The sequence below is a fragment of the Nelumbo nucifera genome, chromosome 8 (genome assembly GCF_055504915.1).
Source record: "Nelumbo nucifera cultivar China Antique chromosome 8, China Antique-T2T, whole genome shotgun sequence".
NCBI lineage: Eukaryota > Viridiplantae > Streptophyta > Magnoliopsida > Proteales > Nelumbonaceae > Nelumbo > Nelumbo nucifera.
This window is the reverse complement of record NC_142656.1, coordinates 48618699-48630703: the sequence shown is the minus strand read 5'-3', so window position 1 is coordinate 48630703 and position 12005 is coordinate 48618699. Positions and strand designations below refer to the sequence as shown.

At 34.2% G+C, this 12005-nt stretch overlaps 2 protein-coding genes across 4 annotated transcripts; both read left to right on the top strand.

The window, feature by feature from the left end:
- Positions 1-261: 261 nt before the first annotated feature.
- Positions 262-4317, top strand: LOC104611764 (putative boron transporter 2). Of its 3 annotated transcripts, XM_088893458.1 has the most exons (10): positions 262-523; positions 752-834; positions 984-1194; positions 1346-1437; positions 1597-1769; positions 1992-2072; positions 2270-2443; positions 2574-2669; positions 3035-3172; positions 3526-4317. In XM_088893458.1, exons 7-9 carry the CDS (start codon positions 2273-2275, stop codon positions 3170-3172), a joined length of 405 nt encoding a protein of 134 aa, XP_088749584.1. In that variant the 5' UTR covers positions 262-523; positions 752-834; positions 984-1194; positions 1346-1437; positions 1597-1769; positions 1992-2072; positions 2270-2272; the 3' UTR covers positions 3526-4317. The 3 variants fall into 3 exon arrangements, with proteins under 3 accessions (XP_088749584.1, XP_088749583.1, XP_088749585.1); XM_088893457.1 differs by lacking the exons at positions 262-523; positions 752-834; positions 984-1194; positions 1346-1437; positions 1992-2072 and having other exon boundaries at positions 1630-1769; XM_088893459.1 differs by lacking the exons at positions 262-523; positions 752-834; positions 984-1194; ... (1 more) ...; positions 1992-2072; positions 3035-3172 and having other exon boundaries at positions 1630-1769; positions 3526-3706.
- On the top strand, positions 3636-4016 carry LOC148789985 (E3 ubiquitin-protein ligase UPL1-like). Its single transcript, XM_088893835.1, has one exon. The coding sequence runs from the start codon at positions 3636-3638 to the stop codon at positions 4014-4016; it is 381 nt and encodes a 126-aa protein (XP_088749961.1).
- Positions 4318-12005: the final 7688 nt, after the last annotated feature.

The following is a 12005-nucleotide window of genomic DNA, read 5'->3' as shown; positions in this document are numbered from 1 at the left end:
TATTTTATTCTCTCTCAAATATATTATTCTTTTCTTGTATTTCCAAGTTTTGCAACTGAAGTTTCAGTTTCAGAACAATTTGATATGTTAAAGTGGAAATAACAAAGAGATGTTTAAAAGGCACCTCAAAAATAGTGTTCCAAAGCCTTAACCCATCCCCTTCTCCTATGACCATGAGAATTGCTTGACAAGTGGTTGATTTTCCAAAATATCACATGCTCTGCAGCTATAAATCATGATGCAATAATATTTGATCAGTCTGGGCAAATCCAATGGGTGTCGATGACTGCTTGACTACATCATGCAGAATTAAGTCAAATATATATATATATATGTGCTAAATTCAGATAAGTGAGGTGGTGTTATTGATCGAAAAAGGAAAAGTGAGATGGTGCTGGATGGATGACACTGTAGAGATTTCTTCCTCCTCTTCTTCATTGATGTTGTCTACGGAATTGGGTCCAGCTCATTGATCTCCTCCTTCCATTGTTTCAGGGTCCAGCGGTATTAAAGCAGGCTTCAGGTATATGTCAGTCTCTGTTACTAGGAAGCCTTTTATGTGTTTACTTGCAAATGAAATTTAGGGAGGTGAAAAGACTAACTTCTTATCTGAATATTCTTATCTAAAATAAAGTCTAGATGTTAGGTTTCTGGTTTCTTATTTCAGGGTTCTTTCATGGATTAATTTTGATATATCCATATAAGATTGTGACGTTAGCCCGATAACATCCATTATCTTATTTATTTTCAGGATTTTGTCTCCAACAACTTACATATTCTTTGCTTCTGCTATCCCAGTTATGTCATTTGGTGAACAGTTGGACAGGAATACAGGTAACACTGATAAATTATACTGTGGTTCGAATTCTGTTTTCTAGTTAGGTTGGTAATGTCATGAAGTCCAGCTAGAGTTTCAAATGGTATTGATAAGATTTCCTTTGCATTGCAAGCTATTAATAGAAGCATTTCGTTCTGTTTTCTAGAAAGCATTTCTGTTTTCTAGATGGGATTCTAACAACAGTTCAGACATTGGCATCTACTGCTTTGTGTGGGATTATACACTATTATTGGAGGTCAGCCTTTGCTGATTCTTGAAGTGGCAGAACCTACTGTGCTTATGTACACGTTCATGTTTAACTTTTCCAAAGACAGACCTGATTTGGGACCAAAACTCTTCCTATCATGGACTGGATGGTAAGATATTTTTCTGCCTCTGCCTCTGTTTTGCACATTAATATATGTATTGAAATATTACTTTTTGATTTCTTTGTAGTAGAACTTACATGATCTTTTGACATGGTATGTGTATGAACTGCAATCTTACTGTTCTTGCTGGCTATTTTAGGAGCTTGTTCTATTATCAATAGGTTTACCCGATTGGCAGGGGAACTGTTTGGCCTGCTAATTGCAATGCTCTTCATGCAGCAAGCTATTAAAGTAAGATTATAGTGCTTAGTTTTTTTAATTGATTATTTTTCTTGGGTTAATGTAAAATTAAAAAAAGATAAAGGAATACATAGAGACTGTGCATTTTGTCATAAATGATCAATTGGATGCAACTTGGTAGATTGATTCCAATTTCAACTCATGTGTTAGATTTTTAGGGCATTGTGGATGAGTTTCGCATACCCCAAAGAGAAAATCCAAGCTTAATGGAGTTTTTACCTTCATGGAGGTTTGCAAATGGGATGTTTGCTTTAGTTTTGTCATTTGGCCTCTGCTTACTGCACTGAGAAGTCGGAAAGCACAATCGTGGCGATATGGATCTGGTAAGCATGTTTTTGGATTTAGTTTATGCTTGCTCTGACTTGTTCTAGAGCAACTTTAGCAATACTTGTTCTTAATTAACTGAAAGAAAGAGGCATCTTGTCCATCCATTCCAGCAATAAGTCAAGGTTCTTAACAAAATTGTGAATTAGAACTGGTGGTCCTCCTCTTGCAGACATGTTTTTATCCACTTTACAGAAAATCTGAAACTAAATCTTTTGCAGGCTCACTACGAGGCTTCATAGCAGACTATGGTGTGCCATTGATGGTTCTAGTGTGGACTGTTGTTTCCTACATATCATCTAGTAGTGTTCTTAACACAATTGCAGGCTCACTCTTGCATTTCCTGATGTTTTTTTTTTTTTTAATGTTGATAAAGGAACAATTTGTTCTTGTTTTTATTGCTTGCTGTTTTTTTCTTGATTTTCTATTTGTGCAGACCATACAGATCTTAGTCCATTAGAAAGAACTAGTACTGATAATTTATTCTTAAAATTGACAGGAGATGCTAGATGTGCCCATTCTCTATATAGTTGGAGCTTTTATTCCAGCAACAATGATTGCAGTTCTTTACTATTTTGACCAGAGTGTAGCATCTCAGCTTGCTCAGCAGAAAGAGTTCAATTTGAGAAAACCACCGTCTTTCCATTATGATTTACTTCTCTTGGGTTTCCTGGTAGGCAAACCTTCTTTCACCCTTTTCTTTATCCAATTACTGAAATCTTTTACTTAATTATTTTTACTTTGATCCATAGTACATATTAACCCTTGTAGTAGACCTCTAAATTCTTCTGTTCAAATTTCAGGTCATATTGTGTGGTCTTCTTGGTATACCACCATCAAATGGTGTCATCCCACAGTCTCCAATGCATACAAAGAGTTTGGCTACTCTTAAGCACCAAGTAAGGCATCCCAAAGCACTGTTTTTTTTTTTTTTTTAATTTATCAGTAGTCACTCTAAACTGTTCTATGAGACTCAACCATCATGGTGCAAGAGCATACCTACTCCTGGTAGCAGAACCATCAGCTGAACTAAGGTATTGTATGTTGAGCTATGAGGTTCTTGGTTCATTTCAATCACACTTTCCTTCTATACCCCATCTTGTCAAGGAAAATTAGGAATATGTGTGGTTTGAGATGTATTTTAATAAATCGTTGTTCTAAGTGGACCTGGTTAAAGTTCTATTTTTGTTAGACTCAATGCTTTTATTTTTCCACTACCAACAACTACATTTTTCAATTCTAACAAGGACTGCTTACCCTGCAGTTTCTACATAACCGGCTTGTAGCCACAGCTCGCAAAAGCATGAGTAAGAACTCAAGCTTGGGACAATTATATGGAAATATGCAAGAGGCCTACCAACAGATGCAGACTCCATTGATCTATCAGGAGGCTTCAGTTTGAGTATGATATCTAATGTCTAGAATTTGAATTACAAAACATAAAAAAATCTACTTTCTTCTCTCTATCTAGAGTGGGGAAAACTAGCACCCTTGACCTGGCTAGGTCAAATCACTTTATTAGGTTCACCAAAAACTCCATTTATGGGCCATGTTCTCCTTAGATCAACTGGTATTCGTCAATGTTCACTGGAAGTTCTGATTGGTCAAAGTTCTTCCATTATCATATCATTCTGAATCATAGAAGGTTCCTTACTTTCAAATATATTAATCATTTTGGTTATTATGCAATTGTGGCTCTGGCTATCTAGAAAATTGAGAACCAATCAACTGATATTCGACAATGTTCACTTGCAGATCAAATCCGGGCTGCCAAAAGCAAAAGATTAGAATGTGTAGCAGTCACAAACTCTTTGGTTCATGTTATATCTTCTTCAAGTTCTGGGAATTCTATAAGAGGATCAGGGATGGTTCCTACACTATTACCTCTACTACAGGATGTAAATGTTACTCATATGCACCTTGTATGTTCTGTAAAAACTCTACAAAAGCTCATGGATTACAGTAATGCAGTTGTTTCCCTGTTCAAAGATCTTGGTGGTGCGGAACTCCTATCTCAGAGATTACAAACAGAAGTGCATAGGGTCATAGGTCTGAGTGGTGCAGATGACAATTCTATGGTTAGTTGTGATCTCTCAAGATATGATGATGATCAGTTGTACTCCCAGAAGCGGCTCATCAAGGCTTTACTGAAGGCACTTGGGTCTGCTACTTATGCTCCTGGATCATGCTGGACTATTCCAATCCATGACTGGAATGCTTCGAGTCTTGGACCTGGATCAGGCTGATGCACCTAAGGTTGTTACTAGAATTGTCAAGGCTCTTGAGTCAGTAACAAGGAACATGTCAACTCTGCTGGTCTTAATTCTGGGAAGGGTGAGCACCCTCGGAAGCCATCTGATCAAAACCCAGCCAGAAGAGTAGATAATGGTGATGATCAATTACAAGTACATGACCAAACTATCTTGTAATTCTGAACTAATCCACTCCAATGCATATATAAATTTACTTTTGTACATGACCAAGGAGAAAATCTCCCCAATACAAACATCAATCAATAAATTCTTTTTCATATTTATTAATAAAAAATTTTCGGGGTGAATTGTGATCTTGATCAAACTATCTTGTAATTGATGTTTTTTTTTTATATTTTTTGTATTTTATTTCGGTATAAATGAATATAGAGAAAACAGGTAGTTTGAAAAAATTAGAAAAAAAATATATACTTTTACACTGCCGCTAAAGAAGCTCAAGGCTGCTGCTAAAAATATACTTTTAGTGGCAGCCGAATTAGAATTAGCAGCAGTCGCGACTGCCGCTAATAGCCTTTTTAGTGGCAGTTGAGCATTTATACCGGCAGCCGTTATAACTGCCGCTAGAACGTTTTAGCGACAGTTCTTTTAGCGGCAGTTTTCCGACTGCCGGTAAAATCTCTAGCGGCAGTTTTAGGGACTTTTAGCGGCAGTTTTGACTGCCACAATATTCAACGGTAGTTGAGAGTTTCACCACATGAAGGATCACAAGTAACATAATATTCAACCACAATAAGGATCTCCAAATCAACACAAACACTTGTGAGTTCAATTAAGTTATTATGAAACCTTTTAGGTGCAGTAGAACTATTGAGTTTCTATTGAACTGGATACTTGAGATCAATGGCTGAACATGTGGTCTTTGTGAACCTTTCATACTAAATCTAAGTAAATATACTATGCTGATGTTTGGTACCATGGCTGTTTCTACTTGAAATGCTGCAACACCAGCATCACCTAGGCATTTTGAATTTAAATATCAATTTATGTTTGGTTAATACTGTTTTGAGTTACAACAGTGATAAAACATTTCTACTAGAAACATAAACTTAGGGCTGTTGGGGGAAACACTGATGTTTCCTCCATCAGCTGACCATTTGAAGAAACAGTCCAATGACCTAGCTCTTAGGTGGCATCCTAAGTGGCAGTGTGGAAATATATTATGGTGCATCACATACTAGAAAAGATGGATATATACCATCGAATACCCATAAAGCCTGCCTCCAAAACAAAGTTTTTTTTTGGTGGTGGTGGGGGTGGGGTATAAGCTTCTAGAACCATTAGATCTGATATAGATATTAATGTGTGTAATATTAAGCAACTTATCAGAAAGCATTTATTTTTAAATTTGACCATATGGATGAGAGTCAGTATAGTAGGATGGTGCCACATTGAATATAATCATTTCATTTAAACATTTTAAGTAGCAATGCTCATACAAAACACAATACTGCTCAAAATGAGCTTGGATCTTCTAACCACAAACTCTTCCCACATCCCTACCCACAAGACACTACAGCTGTTCATGGGGAGATGTTTGCAATACAAGCTGGTAGTGTCTTGTGAGTTGGAGATCCGGAGTGACTCAAAACTTGTTCAATGCCTAGTCAGTAAAAGTACCAACCAAATAAGCTTCATGTCAAAATGCCTGAAATAGTAATGGTACCAAACACAACCTATGAAAGGCAATTTAAGAAGGTAATTCCATATGTGATTCTCAAAACCCCAAGTTGGATGAGAATGGTGTTTCAAGGATTGGTTCAATCTTTAGATCTTGATCTGTTTGCATTATTTACATGTATGGGAGCATTTGCATGGTTTTCATTGCCATGAGCCAATCTGTTGATGATATTGATATATTGCCTTGTAAATGGGATTCATACTTTGTTTCTTATCTGTTTAAACATTAATTCCTGATGGTATTACTTGCAACAAGAGGGTTATTACCTGACTCATAGGGTATGTGTATTTTGCTTCTGCCAGTAGTCGTTTGTGAATTGTAAGTAGGCTTCTTATGTGGGCCAGTTGTGCTTTAGCCTTTAGGTCATGGACTTTTTTCATTGTTATGGTTTGAGTTTGTGAAGGGGATATAAAATTCATATAGTATGTATGGTGCAATATCTGCATGGTGTTGGCTTCTGCTGCTAAACAAGTAAATGTACTTGGGTATTTGGGTATTAGGGAGTGCGTTGTCTCTTTGAAAGGGATACATCATTTCGACAATGTCTCTTTGCCCACAATATTTCACTCGAGAAGTAATTATTGGTAGCTAAATGAGCACCGTGTCTCTAGTTTTTCTGGCTGGATTTGTTCAGAAACCGGTAAGCCTGCTATGAAAATGATATCTGGTTTCAATTTTGGGGGATTTAGTAAACTGTTAGTGTGAAGGGTAGTGGTAAACGTAGCAGACATGGCCTACTAATATGGCAAAAATACTTGTTCTTGGTGAGTTGGTGTGGAGTAGGATACCCTAGAACACTGCAGCAATTTGTCTTGGCCCAAAATCATTGTTGTCTTCCTACCCCATATTTAGCAAGAATATCAGCCAAATTATTGGCAGTCTTGATCCATTGAAATTTCATTTCCATATCCTTAGTCAACCACCTAAATTTTTTATCTCATTACTATAACTCCTCATTTAAGCTTCCCTTCTTTGTAGCCATCCCAATATCAACTTCGAATTACCTTACACAATCAGCCTTTTAATATTCTGACTTCTTGCTTTTTTGTTTTCCCTCCATAGTGGCCAAGACTTGGTTGTGGAATCCCACAGGGGCTTTAATGTATGTTTATTTTTTCGATATATGCAGGCCTCAATGGCTGGTGGTTTATTTCCCAAGAGAGAAAATAATATTTATGAATACCAAGCTTCTAGCTATAAAGCTTTTTTGCTTCAAAGCTTAGAACAGAGGATTCGTTTTAACACCAGATTTAGTTCCTAAAATCCAATGGGGGTATTGTTGGATAGTGAGCTGGATTGTTAAGTAAGGAAGTTAAAGGAGGATTGGTTGAGCTTTCAATTATAAGATTTGGTTTTTGATTCACCCTTAAGCTGCACTAAAGAAATGCATAAAAGACAAATATAGTTTGAATTAAACCAATCATCATAGTGTTGATGGAATCACTGAACGTCTAATATAGTAATCAATCAAACCAACCAAATCGTTTGCATTGGAGATGTAGAGAGAGAGAGAGGACTGCAAGCAGTTGTATTAATCAAGGAATATTATTGTTTTGAAAAAGCAATAGTTCCTTATCAGAATTGGATTATTGTTTGAGTTTAATAGCTTTTGGTCCAATGTGAAGAATCATAACATGAGCTAGCATCATAGCATGTCCATGTGAAGCATCATAACATGAGCTAGCATCCTTGTATAGGTAATGCATTTTAAGCCTTCCATCTTACTTGTGATATTCTCTGAAAAGGTTATATGTCACTGTTCTTTTTAAAGGATTTGGTTTTATAAACAGTAAATTTCTCCCTTCTGTGCCATATTTGTTTTGCAGGTGATCATGGATTTGTCATTTGTTTATGCCGTATGGTAGAAAGATGAAGATGGAACTCTTCTTCCCCTTTTTTTTTTTCTATTTTACTTTATTCCTTAATATATACCCACAGGAATCAAGAAGCCACACTATTTTTTGACAAAAAATGCAAATACCTAGCTTTCTATAATTAGCCAGAGCAAGATATTTTTGTAGCAAACTTCTAGCCTGTAACAAGTGGCTGTTTGATTTCAGAAAATATGGAATCGACTGCCACCTGTTGGATTGCAGAAAATATGGAATCGATTGTTAGGAAGATGTTTAGTGATTGCGGAATTGACTATTAGGGAGATGTTTAGTGATTGCAGAAAATATGGAATCGACTGTTAGGGAGATGTTTAGTGAGGTTATTTACTAAAATATGGAATTGATTGTAGAAAATATGAAGAAGAAGAAGAAGAAGAAGATGAAGAAGAAGAAGAAGAAAATACCTGTGATTGAGAGTGAGGGAGATGAATAACCTCTTGCTGCTGATTGAATGCATTGTGATCTATGGATTTACGATTTCCAGAGGGAGAAGTTTGAACAGAGTAGGGAACCGGAAGAAGATAAAGAATGGGAAAACGGAAGATTCAGTTAACGGATAGGTTAAACAATGTTTTAAATTTTAATTAATATATAAAATAGTAATTACCGGTTATTTAAATAAATCCGGTAACTGTCGTATACGTGGCAGTAGTAGAAGTTTTAGATATGATATGGTTTTCCATATCATAGTCAGACCCTATATATATAATGTACATGTTATTTATTATTTATTTATAATAATGTTATTTATGTTGCAATTTTGTAAACTTTTTAATGATGGAAATAGTTGAAAAAATATTTATATTTTTTTGTTTTTTATTTCAACTGTTATATTTTCTTTTTCTTTTAATAATTTATTATTTTTTAAATTAAATTGGATCGTATGAGATTCTAATATCTAACATCTTGATCAGATTCGAATTTGAATCAATATTTATGAGATACGATCAAATCTTTGGATCATATCAGATTTGAATATACCCTGATTCAAATTTGATCTAATCCGTTTGCATCCCTACCAAACCGCTTGCCTACGATGACCTAACTAATTAAATTATTGAACTATTTGACATGGTTAGTTGGGTCATGTGTTAGACGTTAATGCTCTTTATTTTTTATCTTAACTTTTATCCCATTTCTATCATTAATGAGAATAATTTTCATTAATCACACTTTTTATATGATGAATATATAATATTATTATAGAATGTACCCAAAATTATTGACAAATTTCTACATTTTCAAGAATTTTATGTATTTTATTATTAAACAATAACATCATGTGTTGATCCATTTGACATGGATTGTTGTACCACTAACCCACCACTTGGATGGAAAAACCATTTTGCTTTTTTGGTTGATTTTAAATCATGTATTCCATTTTCATCATTGATAAAAGTAATTCTTATTCTCACATTTATTTTTGTTTAATATGGTGAATATATAACAATAGAATTGTATCAAAATGCTTTATATAAAGCTTATATTTTTCTTTGAGTATATATATATATATATGGTGGATATATAATATTCATTACTTAGTTATCAGATCATAGATTGACCCATTTAACCCAGAATGTTAGATCATTGACCTACCTATCATCTAGATATGGAATTGGTTCCATTTCCAAAATGGTTTTAAATTTTGCATTTCATTTATATCATTAATAAAATAATTATTGTTTATGATACTTATTTTTGTTTATATTATTAGTATATAATATTATAGATGTGCCCAAATTTGTTTCATTTTTTGTACTATTCTATTTTAAAAAAAATATTTTAAATTATACATCATGGGTTAACCTATTTGACCTAAAAGGTTGAACCACTAACCCACCTCCTAAATAGAAAGATGGTTTAATTTCCCATTGATTTTAAGTTGTATATTTGATGTCCATCATTAATAAAATCATGTCTATTTTATCATACTTATTTCTTAATTTGACAAATATATAATAATAGAAACGTGTCCAATTTTTTTAAAATTTCCTTTTTTCTATACCTTTGTATTTTTTATATTTCTAAATTTGTATTATTTGTTTATGACATCATGAAATTATCCATTTGACCCAAATGGTTGAAGTACTTACCCACCATCCATATGGAAAATATGATTTCATTTCTACGCTTATTTTAAAAATAAAAAAAATCATTTTATTAATAATTATTGTATATGGATTTATTAGTGGAATTTAATGATGATAAACAAAAGTATTTTTTATATTTCTAAATTTATATTATTTATTTATGATATCATAAAATTATCCATTTGACCTAAATGATCGAATTACTTACCCACCACCTAGATAAAAAATATGATTTCATTTCTATGTTTATTTTAAAAATATAAAATTTCATTCTATTAATAATTATTGTGTATGGATTTATTAGTCGAATTTAATGATGATAGACAAAAGTATAAATGTTGGATTTAATGAGAGAGAATGTGATTTATTTAATAACTTAAATGTGAGACTTAATGAGAGGTAATTGAATGTACTTAATGGTATTCTTTTACTTACATTTTCTACCCTTTCAATGGAGATAAACTAAATTCAAAATGAGGGGTGTTTTAGTAAAGAAAAATTCCATAAGTCAATACCTCCTCATTCGCACTTTTATAAGTAGTATATATATATATATATATATATATATATATATACACACACACCAAAGTGTTTAAGTAAAATGAAGATAAATCTCATAGAACATTAGAGGCCTCAATTCTGGGCATAGGAGCATGGTGGCAGGGGCACATATAAAGAAGTGGAAGGCGGACATTCTTTGTTTACGGGAAACCAAAATGAAAGTCTTGGGAGGCATTTGGCAAGTCATTTTAAGAAGATCTTTAAAAAGCTCAAGACCTTAAAAGACTGACTAGCTTTCATAGGTAGACCTTTAAAATCCAAAGACTGTTTGGTTGCAATTTTTTAATAGATCTTAAAAGCTAAAAAGAAAAAAAAGACGGTTTGGTAAGCATACATAGCACAACAAACAAGTGTTGAACATCTAAATGAAAATGCAACTATGAAATGTCATGGGTGGACCAATTGATACATCCAAATGTACATTTAGAACTTATGGGCCCCACACACTTTTATTTGTGCAAAATAACACCTATAGGTCCCACTTACACATTCACCTATGCAAAACTATTGATTTATACCTCAAGTTTATCTTTTAATTTCTAAGAACTCAAATCCATAAAAAAAAGATTTATTGATAATCATTGAAATATTAAAATCCTTTTTTCCATATATGCATCACTCTCTAAACATGATCTATTTTGGACCATGACACAGAATTTGGCAAGAAAAAAATTACATAGAAAAGAAGAATTTATTAAAGAAAAAATAGATTGTCCTTGAAGGAACTCATCTTTGTAACTATAGAATCCTTGTTATAGGTGAGGGTCTTTAATAACATTGTTGCCACCACTACTAACCTTGTTTAGGGTTTATGGCATCTCTCTTGGAAGGTATATCCTTTGGGAACATAGCAGTACAAAGGAATGCGATTTAGAGGATTGTACATGCTTGCACTAACACGGTAGCAGATTTGGACTCCCCCAACATACATGTCAAAGTTTAAGAATGCTTTACTGATTAGGGAACTATTGCATCAAATAGTATCTTACATCGCTATTCGATCATTTGAAAGAGATGGAAGAATCAATGCATTTTATAACAACTGGTGTTCCACGCCAACAAGTGTCAACACCTGATTTTTTCTCGTTTTGCCACCTAAACCCCAATTCTCCCTAGATTCCCGATCAAACACTCTTGATCTCTCTTAAACATAATAGGATTTTTTCTCAATTTGCTTCTCGATCACACATAGATTCTATTTCGAGGCTCTAGATTAGCCAAACCAAGCCCTTTCCTGATCTTCCCAATACAGTCCCAGTCGGGTGAATCTGACCCTACCGATCAATTCAAAATGTCCAAAAACCCCACCTTGTGAAATTTCAGTAAAAAATACCCTCATTTACCCTTCCATCTAAAAAGATTATATTTCGGCCAATCTCATGGGTCCACACACACAAACCCATTTTCTATGGTTAGACCCATCTCAACCCTCCATTTTTTGACCCAAAACCACCCACCATTGATCGGAAACTTGGTTCAACCCCTGGACCCGGTTTAACCAAGTTTACTGAACATTACCAAAATGCCACAAAATTTCCAAAATTACAAAAGTGCCCTTAAATTTCCCCGAATTTACAAAACTACCCTTAACCCTACCTATAAAACTCCTAAGTTTTTCATTCAAGGATACGCTATTCATTACTTGCCTCCTTCGAACGAAAAACAAAGCACAAGCAGCGGTGAACCCAGATCGATCTCCACCTCCGGCCTTCCTCCCCCACTCTCTTCTTCTTCTTCTTTT

Excerpts from the sequence above, each read along its gene's own strand:
- LOC148789985 (XM_088893835.1), top strand. The coding sequence starts at position 3,636 with ATGGTTCCTACACTATTACCTCTACTACAGGATGTAAATGTTACTCAT.
- LOC104611764 (XM_088893457.1), top strand. Across the intron at positions 2,444-2,573 it reads TACTTCTCTTGGGTTTCCTG|GTCATATTGTGTGGTCTTCT; the intron begins GTAGGCAAACCT and ends TTCAAATTTCAG. Across the intron at positions 2,670-3,034 it reads TGGCTACTCTTAAGCACCAA|TTTCTACATAACCGGCTTGT; the intron begins GTAAGGCATCCC and ends CTTACCCTGCAG.